This window comes from Rana temporaria, chromosome 8 (genome assembly GCF_905171775.1).
Source record: "Rana temporaria chromosome 8, aRanTem1.1, whole genome shotgun sequence".
In the NCBI taxonomy this organism is placed as follows: domain Eukaryota; kingdom Metazoa; phylum Chordata; class Amphibia; order Anura; family Ranidae; genus Rana; species Rana temporaria.
This window is the reverse complement of record NC_053496.1, coordinates 1,252,047-1,273,035: the sequence shown is the minus strand read 5'-3', so window position 1 is coordinate 1,273,035 and position 20,989 is coordinate 1,252,047. Positions and strand designations below refer to the sequence as shown.

Here is a 20,989-nt window from a genome sequence, read left to right as displayed (position 1 = left end):
TTGGGCCTCTGTATGTGGCCACGCTGTGTAAAAGTCTCACACATGTGGTATCGCCATACTCGGGAGGAATAGCAGAATGTGTTTTGGGGTGTAATTTGTGGAATGCATATGCTGTGTGTGAGAAATAACCTGCTAATATGACAATTGTGTAAAAAAAAAAAAATCTTGATTTTGCAAAGAATTGTGGGAAAAAATGACAACTTCAAAAAACTCACAATGCCTCGTTCTAAATACCTTGGAATGTCTTCTTTCCAAAAAGGGGTCATTTGGGGGGTATTTGTACTTTTCTGGCATGTTAGGGTCTCAGGAAATGAGATCGGCCGTGTGATCAATTTTCAGATATTGACACCATAGCTCGTGGACTCTCTAACTTTCACAAAGACCAAATAATATTCACCGATTAGTACTTATTTTTACCAAAGATATGTAGCAGAATACATTTTGGCCAAAATTTATGAAGAAAAAATACTAATTTTGCAAAATGTTATAACAGAAACAACGAAAAAAATATTTTTTTTTTTACAGAATTTTCAGTATTTTTTCTCTTATAGCGCAAAAAATAAAAAACCCAACTGTGATTAAATACCACCAAAAGAAATCTCTATTTGTGTGAAAAAAAGGACAAAATGTCATTTGGGTACAGAGTATGACTGAGTAATTGTCATTCAAAATGTGAGAGCACCGAAAGCTGAAAATTGGTCTGGTTATTAAGGGGGTTTGAGTGCCCAGTTGTCAAGTGGTTAATTTGCAGGGATTTCCTCTCACTTCCTGTTTGGCTATGGGACAGGAAGTGAAGAAAAATCTCCCCAATGGGGGACACAGATGGCGGAAAAAAATAATCTGACGGGAGTTATAACCCTCCTTTTACTCTATCCAAAAATAAAACCACAAGTTTTTCGTATACTTCTTACATTTTTTTAATGATTATTTTTTATTTTTATTTTTTTTCTATATCTGCCTGTTATTTAAAGCGGGGGTTCACCCAAAAAACAAGTATATAACATTACATTCAGTATCCCTCAAACATGTACAGTATGCCATTTTTTTTTTTTGGGGGGGGTGTACATACAGTATTATGAGTATTTTCCTCCCGGCTTCCGGGTACTCACTCCCACGGGACTGGGCGTTCCTGTGCAGTGCCGCGATGTCATCTGGGACTTCGCCCACATGATTGACGTGCCTGAGAAAAACTCCCCCCGGCGGATAAGGTGCGTCATGACTTTCCGAAAATAGCCGAACTGGGAGTCGGGTCTATACGGCGCCTGCGCACTGGCTAGGAGCCGTGTAGAGCTGACTTCTCGGGCACGTCAATCATGTGGGCGAAGTCCCAGATGACATCGCGGCACTGCACAGGAACGCCCAGTCCCGTGGGAGTGAGTACCCGGAAGCCGGGAGGAAAATACTGATAATACTGTATGTACACCCCCCCCCCCAAAAAAAAAACGGCATACTGTACATCAGGGGTTGACAAATTTGCTTGGGATCTCGGAGCCAGCTAAAAAAGTTAGGAGCCAGAAAACACGCCCCGTCCCGACGAGTTTGCGCGCAGAAGCGAACGCATACGTGACCAGCGCCCGCATATGTAAACGGTGAGGTATCGCTGCGATTGGTAGAGCGAGAGCAATAATTCTAGCCCTAGACCTCCTCTGTAACTCAAAACATCCAACCTGTAGATTTTTTTTAAACGTCGCCTATGAAGATTTTAAAGGGTAAAAGTTTGTCGGCATTCCACGAGCGGGCGCAACTTTGAAGCGTGACATGTTGGGTATCAATTTACTCGGCGTAACTTCATCTTTCATAATATTAAAAAAAAATGGGGATAACTTTACTGTTGTCTTATTTTTTATTAAAAAAAAATGTAATTTTTCCCCCAAAAAAGTGCGCTTGTAAGACTGCTGCGCAAATACGGAGTGACAGAAAGTATTGCAACGATCGCCATTTTATTCTCTAGGGTGTTAGGATAAAAAATATATATAATGTTTCGGGGTGCTAATTAGAGGGAAGAAGATGGCAGTGAAAATAGTAAAAAATGACATTAGAATTGCTGTTTAACTTGTAATGCTTAACTTGTAATACCAACGGCCACCACCAGATGGCGCCAGCTTACACATCTGGTGGTAATAACTTGTAATACCAACGGCTCACCACCAGATGGCCCCCCCTTCCAAGCCAAGTCGCCAGGACCCGATTTCTAGTCGCCCTGGCGACCGTGATTTGTCGAGCCCTGCTGTATGTACACCCCCCCCCCCCCAAAAAAAGGCATACTGTACATGTTTTGCAGTATACTGAATGTAATGTTATATACTTGTTTTTTGTGTGAACCTCCGCTTTAATTGTAAATACTGGAGGAAGTTCTACTTATTATATGTACAACTTTTACTATCGGCTTACCGGTGGTGCTCAGTGATTGGCCTTCGATACTCCCACAACCTGTAGATATAAAATGACCGTTTTTATTGTGCTTTTTTTTACAGATTGCTGAACTGAATCCTCCTTCATGATCTGAACCCAAAGATCGCTGCTGTGCCTGCGCTGCGGAGACTTCCCAGCAAGGAAGTGGGGAGGGGGTGAGTGTCATCTGCCGCTTTTCTATAAAGCTTTGTGACAATATCTCTGGTGGGCGGGGTAGAAGGTATTAGCGGTGCTGTAGCAGACGTACTAAGATATTTCTTATTTTTTCTGTATTTTTATATTAAATCTCCTCGCCTACGGAGATTTTTATGTACCATAGTTTGGCGCAATTCCGCGAGCGTGTGTGCAATTTTATGACTAAGCACTAGTCCCAGTGCGAAACGCGTCAGTAGCCAGGTTTTATTTTTATTTTTTTGCTGTGACTTGTAGTGCTGTCCTTCTTTTAATAAAGGCAGTTTTAAATTGTTGAGCATCGATTTTACTCGGCATGACATCGCATGTTTTACAAAACAAAAAAATTGGGTTGTATATTGTGTTTTTGGTTTTCCTTTTAACTCATTAAAGGAGAGAGAGAGACGGGGGGAGAGAGAGAGAGACGGGGGGAGAGAGAGAGACGGGGGGAGAGAGAGAGACGGGGGGAGAGAGAGAGACGGGGGGAGAGAGAGAGACGGGGGGAGAGAGAGAGACGGGGGGAGAGAGAGAGAGACGGGGAGAGAGAGAGAGAGAGAGACGGGGAGAGAGAGAGACGGGGAGAGAGAGAGACGGGGAGAGAGAGAGACGGGGAGAGAGAGAGAGAGAGAGACGGGGAGAGGGAGAGAGGGACGGGGAGAGGGAGGGACACGGGGAAGAGACAGGGAGAGAGAGACACGCGGGGAGAGGGAGAGAGAGAGACACGCGGGGAGAGGGAGAGAGAGACACGCGGGGAGAGGGAGAGAGAGGCACGCGGGGAGAGGGAGGGAGAGAGAGACACGCGGGGAGAGGGAGGGAGAGAGAGACACGCGGGGAGAGGGAGGGAGAGAGAGACACTGAGAGGGAGAGAGAGACACGGAGAGGGAGAGAGAGAGAGACGGGGGGGGAGAGAGAGAGACGGGGGGGGAGAGAGACGGGGGGGGGGGGGAGAGAGAGAGAGAGAGACGGGGGGGGGGGGGGAGAGAGAGAGAGAGACGGGGGGGAGAGAGAGACGGGGGGGGGAGAGAGAGACGGGGGGGGGAGAGAGAGAGAGACGGGGGGGGAGAGAGAGAGAGAGGGGGGGGAGAGAGAGAGAGAGACGGGGGGGAGAGAGAGAGACGGGGGGGAGAGAGAGAGACGGGGGGAGAGAGAGAGGGGGGGAGAGAGAGAGACAAGAGAGACGGGGAGAGAGAGACAAGAGAGACGGGGAGAGAGAGACAAGAGAGACGGGGAGAGAGAGACAAGAGAGACGGGGAGAGAGAGAGACACGGAGGGAGAGACAGGGAGAGGGAGGGAGAGACAGGGAGAGGGAGGGAGAGAGAGACACGGAGAGGGAGAGAGAGACACGGAGAGGGAGAGAGAGACACGGAGAGGGAGAGAGAGACACGGAGAGGGAGAGAGAGACACGGAGAGGGAGAGAGAGACACGGAGAGGGAGAGAGAGACACGGGGAGAGAGACGGGGGGGGGGGAGAGAGACGGGGGGGAGAGAGAGAGAGACGGGGAGAGAGAGACGGGGAGAGAGAGAGAGAGACAAGAGAGATGGGGAGAGAGACACAAGAGAGATGGGGAGAGAGAGACAAGAGAAACGGGGAGAGAGAGAGACACGGAGAGAGAGACGAGGGAGAGACACGGAGGGAGAGACGGGGGAGAGAGAGAGAGAGAGACGGGAGAGAGATATTTTTGGGGGTTCTAAGTAATTTTTTTAGCAAAAAAAAAAACGTTGTCAGGGTTGGCCTGGTAGGGGGAGGGGTTAGCTGGGAGTTGCTATGTGAATAGAAAGATCTAGCAGCTCCTGCTGTCCAAAAAAAACAAAATGTAACTCAGTGTTTATCAACACCGTTCAAACGGGAAATCGAGAGATACAAAGTAACATTTGTCCCTTTTTTTTTTTTTTTACTCCGTTTTTCATTTATCTGCAGATCAAGGATGAACTTCCATCCTCATATAATGTCAGGTAAAGTATAACTAAAGGAAAAACTTTTTTTTAATTTGAATTTTTTTTTACATTTTGGCTAGAGGTGCGCCGAATGGAAATTTTTGTGCAGAAAACCTAAAATTCAGGATGCACTTGGCCGCAAAAAAAATGAAAAATTACAGTTTTTTTAAAAAAATATTATATTTTTATATTTAAATGTATATTTGACTTTTTTTTCGCTAAATATCATGAATGTGAAATGAATATGAATTAATTGTCGGCCATTATCGGCACCTTTTAGCGCAAGAAAAAAAAAAAATGCATCCCTTTAAATTCTCTATGTATGTCTTCACACTGATCCATTGAGCTTCCGTTTTTAAAAATGTTTTACTTGCTGTATTTTTGGTCGGTTAAAAAAAAAAAAAAAACTGCACCTCCCACCCATTGAAAGCGCAGCAAGAACGCACCCATAACGCACTTCGCGTTACGTTTTTGATGCAGGTTTTGAGTCGCATGATCTATGAAAAACGCACCCATAAGCACAGTAAAATCGCGTGCGTCTTCAGCGGCATTATTGGCAAAATGCCGGTGTAATAAAAAAAAAATCTCGACCTATAAAATACCTTGACCGCATGCGCAATAAAGCAGCTATGAATTTGCGCATGTGCGGTAAAGCCCCGCGAACAGCTGTTTGCTGACATAGCCGCACTTGAAATACGCGGTCAAGACTTTTCATAAGTCCCGGATTTTTTTTTTTTTAGAACCCCCGGGAAAAAAATTTCGGCCGATATGCTTGACGTGCCCGTTGGGGAGATTCACCCGCCTCTATTTGTTCTGTTTATCATTATCACCGAAAGTGAAAGAAAATCTCACATTTTGGGTCGTCTCCAGAACAGTAATAGAGGGGAAATCTTCCCATTGGGTTATAACACTTTTTTGGAGGGATTTCCTCTCACTTCCTGTTTTGTGGTTATTGAACAGGAAGTGAGGGGGAAATCTTCACACTAGGACAAAGATGGCGAAATGGAAAAAAAAGTTTTGCCTTTAGTTCTACTTTAAAGCAACCTGACAATTGGGAATTTTTATTTTTTATTATGAAAACTCTATTCAACTATTATTTGACTGCTTTTTCTTTATTTCTATTTTTAGTAATCATCATTATTTAAAAGGGAAGTACAGAGGAACCTCGGATTACGAGGATAATCCGTTCCAGGAGAACGCTCGTAATCCAAAGCACTCGCATATCAAAGCAAGTTTCCCCATTGAAGTCAATGGAAACAAAAATAATTTGTTCCGCATTGACTTCAGTGGCATGCAATACCGCATGTGGCCAGAGTAGGGCTGGGCGATTTTGTGCAAAAAAAAAAAAAATGCGATAAAAAACAACTTGATTGACGGTTCGTATCGAGTTTTTTTATTTTATTTTTTCCCTGATTGACACCGCGCCGGCAGGCGTTTTTAGGCAAGGCTTCGGCCTAGTCCGCCGCAATCCTGGGAAAAGGCAAAAGACGTCCGGCCTCGTGGCCTTTTCCCAGGATCGCGGCGATCTGCGAGCAGCATTTTTTAGACGAGGCCACGGCTTCAGCCTAGTCTGCGGAGCGCCAGTCCTACAGGAAAAAAAAAATGTATTCGGTCAAAATCTGAATCGATTTGCCCTTGCAACTCAATTCAGATTTTATATCAATTTTCCCCCAGCCCTTGGCCAGAGTTGTGGGGGGGGGGGGGGGTGCCAGAGAGCCTGGGAAACAGCCGGAGAGGCCCGAGGTCAGCTCGGCTGACCTTGGCAAGCCTCAGGAATGGAGTATTTCCGGGTCTTTCCGAGCATGTTCGAACGGCGGCGACCGGCTACGTTTGGCTTCACTCGTTTCCACCCCCACCTCAGACCAAACGCGGTACTGCACACCGCTTTGGCTTGAATCCTGCTTGTTTTGTGAGACAACACTCGCAAACCGAGTTAGGATTTATAAAAATACACCGCGCTCGTATTGTTAAACTCTCGTTAACCGCGTTACTCGCAATCTGAGGTTCCACTGTATTTATTTTTTATATATCCATACTGGATGCTGCATGTGTCCCCTGCCAGCTCTAAGGCCCCTTTCACATTTGGGCGGTCAGGGGTGTCGGCAGTAAAGTGCCGCTATTTTAGCGGTGTTTTACCAATGTTTTTGCATCGCTATTCGGCCGCTAGCGTGCGCATTTAACCCCCCGCTAGCGGCCGAGAAAAGGTGCAAAGTGCCGCTGCAGTGCCACCCATTGATCTCAATGGGCAGGGGCGCTGTGGGAGCGGTGTATTCACCACTCCTACTGCGCCTCAAAGATTACTTTTTTTTATCGTCCTGCCAGCGCACTGCTCCAGTGTGAAAGCCCTCAGGAGTGAATGGAGCCGCTCTTTCTGGACGCTTTTTTTAGCGTCCAGAAAGAGCGTCTCAGTGTAAAAGGGGTCTAACACTGAGAACGGAGCGATCTAACGCCTCTGATCGCTCGGGGGGGTTCCTAGAGCTCCATGAGCAGAGAGCTGTCTGTTCTCATCCCCCCACCCCCCTCTCGTTCAATGGAGCGCTGTGCTGTAAGGGGACGGGAATGGCTCGCTGAGAGGCTGGGGCCGGGTGTCGGTTCAGGCATGTAGGCGGATCCCATCCATATGGTTGCGGTCTTCTTCCCAAATATTGGACCGGCTCTGTGACGTCAGCCGACAGCGGGATTCGGCCCTGTCTGCTGAAAATGGGTCACAGGAGTGCAGAACAAGATGTACAGCCAAACCAGCTTTCCCCTTACTTCTCCACCTGTCCCCTAAAAGTCAGAGAATCTGGGACCCCCGGGTGTTTTTCTACTCTCATGTAAGTGTGTGGCAGTATGTCGGGTATAGGCGCAGGCGCAGTGTACAGCTGGTTGTCGATTCGGATGTTCGGCGGCTCGGTATTGCGCATGCACAGTACCGGGCAGACATTTTTTGACAGGGGGCATTTATCGACAAGACACTGGCATCTTGACGCTCGTCCAAGCCTGCCGTATTAGAATATAATCCGAGGAGGCCACATTCCTAGCATGCCTGTAAGGCCCCGTACACACGACTGGATCTGTCCGTTGGGATTTATCCGCGGATCAGTTCCAGCAGACAAATCCGGTCGTGTGTACGGCCTAGCGGACATTTTTCGGCGGACATTTCTCCAGCCGACGGTTTTCAAGCGGATAAAAATGTCTTAGCATGCTAAGAAATCTATCCGCTGGAAACCTGTCCGTCGGACTTATCCGGTCGTCTGTACAGACTCTCCGGATAAGTCCAAGCGATCCCCATCCCTCGCATGCGTCGAAGTGATTCGACGCATGCGTGGAAGTATTTACCTTCCAGGGTCGCGCACGTCGCCGCGTCATCGTCGCGGCACGTCACCACGTATGTTTTCCGCAGGGATTTTGATCTGATGGTGTGTACAGCCCATCAGATCAAAATCGGGAGCAGAAATGTCCGCTGGAAACGGTCCGGCGGACCGTTTCCAACGGATATCCTCTCGTGTGTACAGGGCCTTAGAGTGTAAAGAGGCCTCGGCTACTACTGACACGTTTCGCCCCACCCACATGGCTTTTTCATAGAGTTGGAATCTCGCGCAGTGTACGCCAGGCCATGAAGCTGTAAGTTGTCACGGCCGGGTGCCCACAGTTGCTATGGCGGCGCCGAGGAGAGGAGCGAGCCTCTGAGCGGCCACATCGCTGGACCATGGGGTAGGTAAGTGTGCACCCGGCTGTGAAGCCGCAATCTGTCACGGCCGGGTGCCCACGGTGTCAATGGAGAGCCCGCCGGTGGAGAGGAGTGACGATCCGGGGCGGCCGCAATGCTGGATCGTGGGACAGGTAAGTGTCAGTTTATTAAAATTTAGCAGCTACACTTTTTGTAGCTGCTTACTTTTAATAAACATTAAAACCCCAGAACATCTCTTTAAGTAGTTAATCTTCCCTCATCTACAGACAGAAGTTCATTCCTTTGATCTAAGAAGAAATGTTACTTTGTTTATTATACTTCTCCAAGATGTTGTGATAAAACGTGGCAGGCTGCCTGGATTCTTTTTTTTTTTTCAGCTGTAAGAACTCTCTGCACTTGTTAGAATCCTGAAATGCTGTTTTGAAGATCGGGAAGGCGAAAACGATCGCGATTTCGATTCTTAGCGGTTAATCGTACAGCTCTAGTTTTTAGATGTCATAACTTTTTGCGCAACCTAGGGTTGTACCGATACCGATACTAGTATCGGGACCGATACCGAGCATTTGCCCGAGTACTTGTACTCAGGCAAATGCTCCGATGCTTCACCCGATACTTGGACAGTCAGGGTGATCAGTGCGTGGGGGAGTTACAAGCACCGATCACCGCTGACTGTCCGCCACCAGCCCCCCACCGTGTCCCTCCATGCTGCCGTCTTTTTTCTTGCTCCCCCCCTCCGTGCTGCCGCCGCGTCCCCCCCTCCGTGCTGCCGCCGCGTCCCCCCCTCCGTGCTGCCGCCGCGTCCCCCCCCTCCGTGCTGCCGCCGCGTCCCCCCCCTCCGTGCTGCCGCCGCGTCCCCCCCCTCCGTGCTGCCGCCGCGTCCCCCCCTCCGTGCTGCCGCCGCGTCCCCCCCTCCGTGCTGCCGCCGCGTCCCCCCCTCCGTGCTGCCGCCGCGTCCCCCCCCTCCGTGCTGCCGCCGCGTCCCCCCCTCCGTGCTGCCGCCGCGTCCCCCCCTCCGTGCTGCCGCCGCGTCCCCCCCTCCGTGCTGCCGCCGCGTCCCCCCCTCCGTGCTGCCGCCGCGTCCCCCCCTCCGTGCTGCCGCCGCGTCCCCCCCTCCGTGCTGCCGCCGCGTCCCCCCCTCCGTTCTCCTCCTCCACCCCCTCGATCAGTCAGGATGGAGAGCGGCGGTAGGAGCCGCTAAATCCGGCTCCTACCTTTTCCAAATGTACAGAGTCAGTGATGACTCTGTACTAGGGTTGTCCCGATAACACTTTTTTAGGACTGAGTACCGATACTTTTTTTCATGTAGTCGCCGATACCGAATACCGATACTTTTTTTAAATGTCATGTGACAGTTTTCAAACCACAATACAGACTAAGGATATTTTCTTTAGAATTATGAAGAACTCTAACTCAAGACATTATAAAAGAATAAAAATGAATAAAAATGTTTTATTTGCTTGTCACGCAGTAGTAAAAAACTCAAAGAATTTTCATAGAACATGTTGATAAATACAAAAAAAGTATTCTATTTAGGTATCGGGAGCATTTGCGCGAGTACGAGTACTCCCGCAAATACTCGGTATCGGTCCCGATACCGATACTAGTATCGGTATCTGGACAACCCTACTCTGTACATTCACATAACTGAAACATCGTAAACTGTGATTACAATGATTCAGTTTATGAATGAAAAGAAGCCGCTGTCTTCTCTCCATTCATTTTCAGTGCAGCTGAGGCTGCTGAGAAAGGGACTGGGGAACATGTGTCCCTAGTCTCTTAATCTGTCTCAGAGGGGAGATGTCAGAGGTCTGTTAAGACCCCCGATATCTCACCAAAGCCCCCCAACAGGGCTGATAAAAAAAAATAAAGGAATTGCAATAAACAATAAAAAAATTAATTGTGTAAAAAAAAAAAACACACTGACACACTGTCCATTCCTTCCCATCCCCTTAAAAAAAAAAAAGTATTGTAAAAAAAAAAAATTAAACAAATTGTAAAAAATTAAATAAAAATAATTGTAAAAAAATACTGACACATGTGCCACTGTCACATGAGATTTAAAAAAAGTATCTGTATTCGGTATCGGCGAGGACTCGATAAAAAGTATCGGTACTTGTACTCAGTCCTAACAAAGTGGTATCGGGACAACCCTAGCCCAAACCAATCATTATACACTTATTGGGGATTTCATTTTACAAAAGAATCTGTAGCAGGATACATATTGGCCTAAATTTTTGTGGACATTTTTTTATTGGAAATGTTTTATACCAGAATGTAAAAAATATGGTTTGTGGTCTTTTTTTTTTTTTTTATATCACAAAAAATAAAAACCACAGAGGTGATTAAATACCACCAAAGGAATGTTCTATTTGTGGGGAAAAAGGCGACACAAATTGTATTTGTGTACAGCGTCGCACGTCCGCGCAATTGTCAGTTAAAGTGATACTAAAGGTTTAGTCATTTTTATTTTTTTTTAAATAACAAACATATCATACTTGCCACCTCTGCAGTTCGTTTTGCACAGAGTGGCCCAAATCCTCCTGGGGTCCCTCGGCGGCTCTCACGGCTCCACCCCCGCATTAGATAATCCCCTCTGGGAAGGGGGGTTACTTTGCGGGCGCACCCCTGAGTAAGGATGAGCTCCGGCGTGTTCGCATAGTACACGTGCAGAGCCCGCCAGGAAGTGAGCACAGGCGCTGCGCTAGTCACAGCCAGGGAGACATTGTCCCGATCTCTGCAGCCGAGCATCAGGACAATGTCTCCCTGGCTGTGATCAGCGCAGCGCCTGTGCTCACTTCCTGGCGGGCTCTGCACGTGTACTATGCGAACACGCCAGAGCTCATCCTTACTCCTGAGTCATACACTTGGCGTCCATAGCCGTCGCGTATATGACTCGGCCCAGCCCCCCGGCGGCCGCCTCATTGGATTGACAGCAGCGGGAGCCAATGGCTGCGCTGCCATCAATCTATCCAATGAAGAGCCGAGAAGCCGTGGAGAGAGCAATGCGGGATCGCGCCCATGGAAATTCTGGGCTCAGGTAAGTAAAACGGGGGGCCGGACAGTGCAAGGTGTTTCTTGACCTTAAAGGGGAGGTTCCCCCTAAAAAAAAAATTCTAACAATACATTGAGAAGACTGATTACACTGCGGGTATGCCGTTTTTTTTTTCCCTACATACCTCGATATCGCCGTTTCATCCCTCGGCTTCCGGGTATGATTCTTGCGGGTCTGGGCGTTCCTAGTTGATTGACGTTCCTCCGACCGACGCATACTTGACGTCACGACTTTCCGAACGAAGCCGAACGTCGCTGCGCAGGCGCCGTATAGAGCCGACTCTATACGGCGCCTGCGCAATGATGTTCGGCTTCTGTCGGAAAGTCGTGACGCGCAGTATGCGCCGGTCGGAGGAACATCAATCAACTAGGTCCAGCAAGAATCGTACCCGGAAGCCGAGGGATGAAACGGCGATAACGAGGTATGTACGGCAAAAAATAAAAAACCCGGCCTACCCCGCAGTGTAATCAGTCTTCTCAATGTATTGTTAGATTTTTTTTTTAGGGGGAACCTCCCCTAATGCATAGGTGAAAAAACACAAAGGTTTTACAGCCCCTTTAAAGTAACGCAGTGCCGTATTGGAAAAAATGGCCTTGTCATGAAAGGGGGGGGGGGGTAAATCTTCCGGAGGGCAAGTGGTTAAAGTGGAACGTCGCTCTCTTGACTGTTTATTCCTTATGCTGATTAGTAAATAGATAGGAAAATATTTTATATTTACTTGTTTTAAACTTTTTTTTTTTGTTTTTTTTTTTACATTTCTTCAGTTACTTTTCTGGTTTCTAGGCCTAGGCAAATGATGTCATAAATCCCAGGAGTCTTCAGTAGGGGAGGAGGGGCTTACTCAGCTAAGTAACACTCTACTGCTTGCGTGCCTGAGCTAAGAACAGGTGGATCCCAGGAAGTAGATGCTACGTGAATCAATTGCCCTTACTCAAGATGGCCACAGCCAGAAATGCTAGGCAGTGTTTTTCAAAGTGATTTTTCAACACACACAAAAAAAAATCAAATAAAAAATTAAAAACTATGGAGACTTGGATGAATGGATGGATGGGTGAGTTTGCTTTTAAATCTTAAAGTGGTTGTAATCGTTCGAATTTAAAAATATGAACAGGCATGTTGTACTTCTCTGCTCTGTGTAATGGTTTTGCACAGTGCAGCTCTTATCCTCCTCTTCTTCTGGGGTCCCCCATTGGCGTTCTTCGTCGGGTGCCCCCCCACGGAAAGCCTCTTTCCACGGGGGCACCTGTGCGGGCGCGCTCACGAGTCTCCTTAATGCAAACCTTAAAGTGATTGTAAGAGTTATTAAAAAAAAAAGATGTTACACTTACCTGCTCTGTGCACAGAGCGTCCCCAATCCTTCTCTTCTGGGGGCACCCCTTTGTCAGGTGCCCACACAGAGAGCTGCTTTCCACGGGGGGCACCGCTTAACAAATCCCGCTGCTGCGTCCATTGACACAGGCGGCAGGACTCCGCCCCCCACTCTCATGTCACTGGATTTGATTGACGGCGGCTGCTGTGCTCGTCACTGGAAAGAAAGGGTTCAGGTAAGATAGAGGGGTGCTGATGGGGGGGGTGGGCTCTGGGGGGCTGCAGCACAGAATGTTTTTCATCGTAATGCATAGAATGAGACTTAACTACGTCCACTTTAACCATTTGCCACCCAAGGTAGGTACACGGACGTCCTCGGATTTCACTGGTTGTAGCGGGATGGTGGGCGGACCTACAAGCATCATCCCGGTGTCATTCCTTTCAGCCGGCGATTCTCTTTCATGCAGAAGTGATCCGAGTGGCTAATAAAGGGGAGTTCCACCCAAAAATTGAATTTTTAGAACCCTCCCCCCTTCCGGTGTCACATTTTTGCACCTTTCAGGGGGGGGGGGGAGCAAATACCGGTCTAATACAGGTATTTGCTCCCACTTCCCACCTCGGTGATCTACGCCAGTGGTCATCAACCCTGTCCTGCAGGGCCCACTAACAGGCCAGGTTTTATGTATTACCTTGGGGGAGATACAGACTAGAATACTGCAATCACTGAGGAGCAAATGATATCAGCTGTCATGTATTTCAGTTATCTTGCAAACCTGGCCTGTTAGTGGGCCCTGCAGGACAAGGTTGATGACCACTGATCTACGCCACTTCTGGTGCCTACTCTGTACCCCCCCGCTGTCTTCTCGGAGACGCACAGCTCCCAGAACACAGCGGGGACCAGTGAAGACGCGCAGCGCAAACTCGCACATGCGCAGTAGGGAACCGGGAAGTGAAGCCGCAATGCTTCACTTCCTAATTCCCTTACCGAGTATGGCGGCGGCGACAGCAGCCGATCCTCGAGCAACGGGTCGGCCTCGGCTGCCGACATGGCGGGGGCGCCCTGGACAGATAAGTGTCCATTTATTAAAAGTTTGTAGCTGCTGGCCTTTAATATTATTATTTTTTATTTTTTTAGTGGGACCTCCGCTTTAAATACAGGATCACTTTTAAAGCGTGGGTATCTTTTTACTCGCCGTAACATCTTTCACATAAAAAATAATTGAGCTAACTTTAGTGTGTTTTTATTTTTTTAATCCATTTAAAGTGTTTTTTTAAAAAAAAATGTGTTTTGAATAACTGCTGAGAAAATACAGTGCGACGTAAAAAAAACCAAAACATGTTATTCTCTAGGGTCTCTGCTAAAATATATATATATTGTGTGTGTGTGTGTGTGTGTGTGTATGTATGTATGTATGTATGTATGTATGTATGTATGTATGTATGTGTGTATATACTCGAGTATAAGCAGAGTTTTTCAGCACTTTTTTTGTGCTAAAAATGCCCCCCTCGGCTTATACTCGAGTCACCTTTTTGCGCCTGATCTCCCGGACTTTGGGGACCCGGTACCGGCCGGCCGTAGGTCCCCTAGTCCCAAATCTTGTGTAAAGTTTGTTGTCCGGGGGACCTACGACTGGGGAACGTCAAATTTTCAAAGCCGGGCACCCCTTCCATAGACTCCCATGTTAAACGGTAATTTCTCCGGTGACTCTGGGAACCCGGAATTGGCCGGTCGTAGGTCCCCTGGACCCGAAACTTGGCACATATGTAGCCCCATTTCTCTTCTGTAGGTGTGCAAAGTTTGTTGTCTTGTTTTCTCAAAGCCGGGCACCCCTTCCATAGACTCCCATGTCAAACGTCAGTCTAGGCATGGGCACAGTGAGACATGCAGATGGACACAGTGAGGCATGCACATGGGCACAGTGAGGCATGGGCACAGTGATACATGCAGATTGACACAGTGATACATGCACATGGGACGCAGTGATACATGCACATGGGACACAGTGATACATGCAGATGGACACGGTGATACTTGCAGATGGACACGGTGATACATGCAGATGGACACGGTGATACTTGCAGATGGACACGGTGATACTTGCAGATGGACACGGTGATACTTGCAGATGGACACGGTGATACTTGCAGATGGACACGGTGATACATGCACATGGGACGCGGTGATACATGCACATGGGACACGGTGATACATGCAGATGGACACAGTGATACATGCAGATGGACACAGTGATACTTGCAGATGGACACGGTGATGCATGCAGATGGACACGGTGATACTTGCAGATGGACACAGTGATGCATGCAGATGGACACGGTGATACATGCAGATGGACACGGTGATGCATGCAGATGGACACAGTGATGCATGCAGATGGACACGGTGATGCATGCAGATGGACACGGTGATGCATGCAGATGGACACGGTGATGCATGCAGATGGACACGGTGATACATGCAGATGGACACGGTGATACTTGCAGATGGACACGGTGATACTTGCAGATGGACACGGTGATACTTGCAGATGGCCACCCTAGGCTTATACTCTAGTGTATACGGTATATATATATATATATATATATATATATATATATATATTTTTTGCAGAGACCCTATAGAATAAAATGGTGGGTGTTGCAATTGTTTATGTCGCACAGTTTGGGGGTTCTAAGTCATTTTCTAGCAAAAAAAAAAAAGTAGATCTTTACAGCGCAGTGTCACAAATGGCCCGGATGTGAAGTGGTTAAAATTGAATTGTATTTTTTTTGTTGTTTTGTGGTGCTCCGATGAAGTGTAGTTCCTCTGTAAATAAACAGATATGTAAAATCCAATCCCATGACTAAATCAATAAAGTCATACCCGAGCAATCTGGGGTTGTGATGAAAAAGCTGTATGTAACGGCTACCCAGATAGTGAGAGGGTCTCAGCCGTTGGAGAAGTCCTTTTCCCTGGCAAGCTGCGATATGCAGGTACCGCCGGTATATCCCATCGAACGCCCTTCCAAGAAACGAGACGGGCTACGTTTGCAGAGTCAAGCAGACTGACTTTTAATGCCACATTTTACCTCCTTATATCTCCTTCTGGCGTTACGGCATATCGGGTTAGCAGCGCCTTTTTAACTTGCTGATATTGTAAAATATCCTCTGGAGCGAGAGCCCAAAAGGCTTCATTGGCTTTGCCTGACAATTTCCCCGACAAAATAGTGACCCATTGGTCTGGTGGTACCTGGTGTAGTGAGCACTGCCTCTCAAAGTCCGCCAAATATCCATCGATTTCCTCCTCACTTTCTACAAAAGCTTTAAATGCAGTGAACGGTATTTTCTTTCCTGTAGCAGCGGGTGGGGGGGTAGGAACTGCAGGTGTAATGGGCTGTCTCGCTCTTACCAGTTCCAGTTCTTGTCCCCTCTTCGTTTGTATCTCTTCCCTTGCTTCCCGGAACAGCTGGTTGATTAGTTCCACGGACGTTTCTGGATACAAGGATAATCTCCGCTGTACAATCCCAGTAATTACATCTTCTTTGCTGACCGGTGCAAGGGGCTCCGTTCCTTCCATGGATCCATCCATTTCGTCCAGCTCCAGCAGGTCAGCTATCGGCTCCCTCCGTGGTCTGTTGCTGGCACTCCTACCACGACTCTCCAATAGATCTTTTAGTGTGGATCTTTTCAGCCTGGCGTACTGCGACTCCATTCAGCACTTGCTCTTTGGATAAAAGGACCATCCCACTGCTGCCACCAATGTAACGGCTACCCAGATAGTGAGAGGGTCTCAGCCGTTGGAGAAGTCCTTTTCCCTGGCAAGCTGCGATATGCAAGTACCGCCGGTATATGCCATCGAACGCCCTTCCAAGAAACGAGACGTGCTACGTTTGCAGAGTCAAGCAGACTGACTTTTAATGCCACATTTTACCTCCTTATATCTGGTTACAAACTGTACAGAAACAAATGACACTCCCCCCCCCCCCAGGGGGGGGCTTCAATACACATACTTTGAAATAATGACATTCCCTTGAGCCAATCAGTTGCTAGACGTCTTGGCTCCTAAACTTAGCTTGATCAGACAATAGAATTCAATTAACCTTTAAAACAATTATCACTCACACATAATCCCCATCAGCATACACCTCACAGGAGGCTGTTACCTACACAAAAGAGAGTTCATTAGCTATGCAAAGGGGACATTAGCATTCAGCAGTGAAAGAGACCCTTGTCCAATTAACCCTTTGAGCTCAGAATAAAATGTGGTACATCCAATTGTGACAAGCCATGCAGTTCCTTGTAGTCCTCCATGCATGAAGATTATAAATGTCCAGGCAGAATACATAGGTCTGTTACACTGTACATAAGAAAAAGCTAAACATTGGAATGGGGGGAGGGGATCGGTGCACAAGCCCGGATGTCCTCATTATGGGGAGGCCCATAGCGGCAAGTATTCGGTTCTCTTGGTGAGACATTGGAGCCCTTTCACACTGGGGCGGTGCTATTTGGCCGCTAGAGTTCAAAATGAAGGGTTAAAACCGGCGCTTTGACGGTGGTTTCCGCGGCTCTGCCCATTGATTTCCTTGGGCAGGGGTGCCTGTAGGAGGGGTATATACATCAACTCCTACAGCTCCTGAAAAATGCGACTAGCAGGACCGCTCCAGTATGAAAGCCCCCGGGATATCACACTGGAGTGTGCGGAGCGGCTCTTTCAGGGCGCTTTACTGGTGCTATTTCTCTTCCGTTCATGGAAGCTCCTCAGTGTGAAAGAGGTTTTAGATATTTTATTACATCCTGTAAGACCCCCTTTCAAACCGAGGGTGGTTTTCCGGTGCTTGAGCGCTGAAAATAGCCTCTGCTAAGCGCCATAAAACCGCCTCCCCATTCATTCTAGTGTGACTTTTCACACCTGGTTGGTGCGCTTGCAGAACGTTCTGAAAAGTCCTGCAAGCGGACTGCATCTTTTGGGGCGGTTTCTGGGCTCTGTATTTTAGTGCTCCCAAACGCCCCTGCTTATTCGAATGAATGGGCAGCGCTTCAGAAGCACGCCGCTCGTCCCTCGGCTGCACCCGCCGCCATCTTCGGTTAGGAAATCGGGAAGTGAAGCATTGCGGCTTCACTGCCTGGTTCCCTACTGCGCGAGTGCGGCGCCGTCACTGGTCCCCGCTCTCTCCTGTGAACAGTGTGTTTCCCAGAAGACAGCAGGGGCTGCGGGTAGGGGCATGGCTGCCGCAGTTCTGTAATCCCGGAAGTGGGTGCAAATACCTGTCTTAGACGGAGACACAAGATACCACAGATGTGCCGCCCCAGGTCGCTAATTCTAGTCGCAAATGCGACCTGGTGCCCGGGGTTTGTCGAACCCTGTTCTGGGGCCTGTGTGTCTTACAGAAGCCAGCGGGGGGGCGGAGATGGGGGCCAGACATGGCGTAAATTGCCGCGGATACTGCAGCGATCTTTCCCCTGGAAGTGGGAGAAAATACCTGTATTATACAGGTATCTGCCCCGCCCCTTCCTTAAACAGCCCAATCATTGGCTGGATAGCTGCTGGGCCCCGCCCACCTCCAACATCACGCTGAATTGGTCGGCTCCTCTCTCACCATACAGTTTCACACACTGCTGCGCTGCAGAGAGCAGTTTCACACTGCTATCGGCTGTGAAACCTGCCAGTGAGTGCCAATTAGTGCCACCTGCCAATCAGTGCCAATTGGTCCCACCTGCCAATCAGTGCCAACCAGTGCCATTTGCCCTGTTGGTGCCACCTGCCAGTGCCATCTAGTGCAACCTGTCAGTGCCATCTAGTGCAACCTGTCAGTGCCATCTAGTGCAACCTGTCAGTGCCATCTAGTGCAACCTGTCAGTGCCATCTAGTGCAACCTGTCAGTGCCATCTAGTGCAACCTGTCAGTGCCATCTAGTGACACCTGACGGTGCCTATTGGTGCCACCTGACAGTGCCTATTAGTGCCACCTGACAGTGTCACCTGCCAATCAGTGCCACCTGTTAGTGTCTACCAGTGCTAATCAGTGCCAATTGGTGCCACCTGCCAGTCAGTGCCAGCTGTCAGTGCCAACTAGTGCCACCTGCCAGTGCCTATTAGTGCCACCTGCCAATGAGTGCCAACCAGTGCCACATGTTGGTGTCTGCCAGTGTCACCTGCCAAAAAAAAAAAAATCGGCCGCCCCGATTTCTAGATATCGGCATCGCCCAGAGAAAAACCCATATCGGTCTACCTCTACCTGTAAGGTTTATTTTTACCATCTGTGTCCCATTGGGGAGATTTCCCTTCACTTCCTGTTCCATAGCCAAAACAGGAAGTGAGAGGAAACCCCTGCAAATTAAATGAATTTCTCAGTGTCCCCGTTACATTTCCCCTCCATTACTTTTCTGGGGATTTTTTTTCACTTTCAATGATAATGGAAAACAGGACAAATAGTAAGAGTGGGGGGGGAGGGGGTTCTCTCCAAGCGGCTCAGAGTATTTCCGAGTCTCTCTGGTGCCCCCCCACCTGTGGTACTGCATACAATACAGGGGGTCCCCGACTTACGAACGCCCAACTTACGAACTACTCCACGAACGGGACGATGCGCGGGCCGTGTGCCGCTCTGCGCGGGCCGTGTGCCGCTCTGCGCGGGCCGTGTGCCGCTCTGCGCGGGCCGTGTGCCGCTCTGCGCGGGCCGTGTGCCGCTCTGCGCATTGCACGGCCAGACAGAGCCTCGGAAAATGACAGAAATGTCCGTAATTGCCGTTTCGCGCATGCGCAGGCCGACTTACGAACATTTCCGGATTACAAACCAGAGGAAAGTCCCCAATGCGTTCGTAAGTCGGGGATCCCCTGTAGAAGTCAATGTGGAACAAATTATCTTCTTTTCCATTGACTTCTATGGGAAAACTTGCTTTGATATGCGAGCGCTTTGGTTTACAAGCGTTCTCCCGGAACGGATTATACTCCGGGGTTCCCCTGTAGATCCCATGCTAACTTTCACATAAACCAATCAGGATACACCGATTGGGATTTTTTTTCCCACCCAAAGCATGTAGAAGAATACATATTGGAATAAGTTGATAAAGAAATTTTGATTTCATAATTTTTTTGGTTTTTGGATATTTTTATTTTAAACTTCTTCTTTGCTTATAGTGCAAAAAATGCACAAGATTCAAATACCGCCAAAAAAGATTTGTGTGGGGGGGGGGGGGCTTCATAAATTTCACTTGGGTACAGCGTTGCATGACTGCGCAGTTGTCAGTTAAAGTAACGCAGTGCCGTATAGCAAAAAATGGCCTGGTCATGGGGAGGGGGGGTAAATCTTCCGGATGTAAACGTTCTAGATGAGTGCGTTGTTTCTGTAATAATTACTAATGCCTGCATTCTATTTACAGGAGCCATGGAGGAGTCCCATTTCAACTCCTCCTACTTCTGGCCAGCGGTCCCCACAGTTTCCGGACAAGTAAGTACACGCCCATTTCCATGCCAAATATTCTCTTCTCTGAATATGAAAAGCTCCATCGTTTACTGAGCATGGGCGGGGCAAAATCTTCACTGAAAGATCATCTCCAGCCTCACTGTCCCTTTGGGCCGGGTTCACACGAGTGCGATGCGAGGACCCTGCGAATCCACTGCGGGTTGCCGCATCGCGCCCAACTCGCACGGCAGTTCACACTCCTATGCCAACTGCCGGGATCGTCCATACAATGTTAATGACACCCCCATTTCAGCTCGCATATCGCACTGCCAACTGTCAGTTCGGGCATGAATCGTATCGCATAGGTCAGGGTTTGACAAATTTGCTTGGAATCTGGGAGCCAGCTAAAAAAGTTAGGAGCCAGAAAACGCGCCCTGTTCCCGCCGAGCTCGCGCGCAGAAGCAAACGCATACGTGAGCAGCGCCCGCTTATGAAAACGGTATTCAAACCACACATGTGAGGTATCGCCGCGATTGGTAGAGCGAGAGCAATAATTCTAGCTCTAGTCCTCCTCTGTGACTCAAAACATGCAACCTGTAGAATTTTTTAAACATCGCCTATGGAGATTTTAAAGGGTAAAAGTTTGTCGCCATTTCCATGAGCGGACGCAATTTTGAAGCGTGACATGTTGGATATCAATTTATTCGGCGTAACATTATCTTTCACAATATTAAAAAAAAAAAATTGGCCCAACTTTACTGTTTTATTTTTTATTTTAAAAAAGTGTATTTTTTCCCCAAAAACGTGCCTTTTGTAAGACCGCTGCGCAAATACGGTGTGACAGAAAGTATTGCAATGGCCGCCATTTTATTCTCTAGGGTGTTAGAATAGAAAATATATATAATGTTTGGAGGTTCTAATTAGAGGGAAGGAGATGGCACATTAGAACTGCTGTTTTACTTGTAATGCCAACGGCCACCACAAGATGGCGCCAGATCACAGAAGGAAGCTTAGGCCGCAAAGCCGCGGCCTCAATTACTGGC

General features: G+C 48.2%; 1 protein-coding gene across 9 annotated transcripts in view; it reads left to right on the top strand.

The window, feature by feature from the left end:
- The window catches only part of ZNF384 (zinc finger protein 384), a 68,759-nt gene that overhangs the window by 15,238 nt on the left and 32,532 nt on the right, over nucleotides 1-20,989 (top strand). For 5 of the 9 annotated variants that reach the window (XM_040361180.1, XM_040361173.1, XM_040361179.1 and 2 more), the window contains exons 2-4: nucleotides 2,475-2,567; nucleotides 4,501-4,535; nucleotides 19,924-19,991. In XM_040361180.1, the coding sequence (XP_040217114.1) occupies nucleotides 4,508-4,535; nucleotides 19,924-19,991 (96 nt within the window). In that variant the 5' untranslated portion in view covers nucleotides 2,475-2,567; nucleotides 4,501-4,507. Of the gene's footprint in view, nucleotides 1-2,474; nucleotides 2,568-4,500; nucleotides 4,536-12,258; nucleotides 12,294-19,923; nucleotides 19,992-20,989 lie in introns of those variants that run through there. The other 4 variants (XM_040361177.1, XM_040361176.1, XM_040361175.1 and 1 more) reach the window with 2 other exon arrangements.